This window comes from Electrona antarctica (genome assembly GCF_951216825.1).
Source record: "Electrona antarctica genome assembly, chromosome: 10".
NCBI lineage: Eukaryota > Metazoa > Chordata > Actinopteri > Myctophiformes > Myctophidae > Electrona > Electrona antarctica.
In genome coordinates this window covers 1838757-1840010 of record NC_136791.1, presented here as the reverse complement: position 1 = coordinate 1840010, position 1254 = coordinate 1838757, and the positions used below count along the sequence as shown (strand labels likewise).

Here is a 1254-nt window from a genome sequence, read left to right as displayed (position 1 = left end):
AATTTGGCTAAAAAAACAACGTTAGGGATTGATTGAGGGAACTGGCATGACCCTGTTTGTTAAATCATCTTCAAAAGGACCACAATGGAGAAAAAAAGCTTTCAATCTTTTTGACTAAAATGCACTTGCTTTTACTTTGGGATTAAATAAATTATTTTGGTGGATTATACAACTCCCTGTAATGTTGATTTAAACAACAATTGAACAAACAAATAAAACATAAAATAAAATTAACAGAAACAATATGTATGTGTAGGCTATAGGCCTATATATTAGCCAGGGGAGGTTGTTGATTTTGACGTGTCTGTCAGGAGTATATTTTGTTTTGTAAGAAAAAAAGAAAAACGTAAGCTATTGTTGGCATTATGGTCGATGTAGTTTCCATGACTGCGGAAATGACGGTTTGTGGCAACGTTTTAGCTGTTTTTTTTGTTGTTCCATCTATTCTCGCGAGATGGTCTTTGATGTCGTCGGCACTTTGCAGCAGGACCGATCATTCGACGTTGACAGTCCTTGGGCTTCAGATGAATGTGTTTTTGTCTCGTTAGCAGCAGTACTTGCCAGTGAGCTAACTTTCGCTAACGTTACATATAGTTAGATTTAGTAGTAGGGTGACATTTAAAAAGCTGTAAAAAAAAGAAAAGAAGACGACTATAGTGCCAACACGTTCTCTGGACGTACTTTTATTTATTTTTTCCTTCAGCCTTTAACACTTCAGTGCGATGCCATTGAGGACAGTGTGCTGTCACACACGGAGGCAACATTAACTTCCAGCTAGCCACCGGCTAAAGCTAACGTGACTTGGAACTTGTGCGAGTCGGCGGCTAGCGTGTTGGCTAATCAGCTAGCACCATCCAGGGAAAGTGGCTAGCTAGCATTATATAGCATTACTGGCCAGACCTGCACCCGGCGGGACGACTCCGTCCAACCCGTGAAACAACAACAACAGTCAACAACAACAAACAAGCTTCGGAGAGCGATCGTAACAATGACAAAAGTCGCGTCTGACACGCTAGGATTCGTCCCCCAGAAAGACATAGTCTACAACAAACTTCTGCCGTACGCCGACAGATTGGACCAGGAATCCAATGACATCCTGTGTAAAATCAAAGGCAACCTGGCCCGGGCGGTCCAGCTCCGGGAGATATGGCCCGGGGTGCTGTTCTGGACCAGGAAACTTTCCACGTAAGTGACCGTTGGTATATATTAGTGTCCGTTCTTCTTCGGCTCTTCAAAACGAACCATTGCGTCCGA

General features: G+C 42.8%; 1 protein-coding gene across 2 annotated transcripts in view; it reads left to right on the top strand.

Moving 5' to 3' along the window:
* The first annotated feature begins 482 nt into the window (after nucleotides 1-482).
* LOC306931022 (proteasome activator complex subunit 4A-like) overlaps nucleotides 483-1254 on the top strand; it is a 16062-nt gene continuing 15290 nt past the window's right edge. For both annotated transcript variants that reach the window (XM_079512192.1, XM_079512191.1), the window contains exon 1: nucleotides 483-1185. In XM_079512192.1, coding sequence (XP_079368318.1) covers nucleotides 989-1185 — 197 coding nt within the window. In that variant the 5' untranslated portion in view covers nucleotides 483-988. The remainder of the gene's footprint in view (nucleotides 1186-1254) is intronic.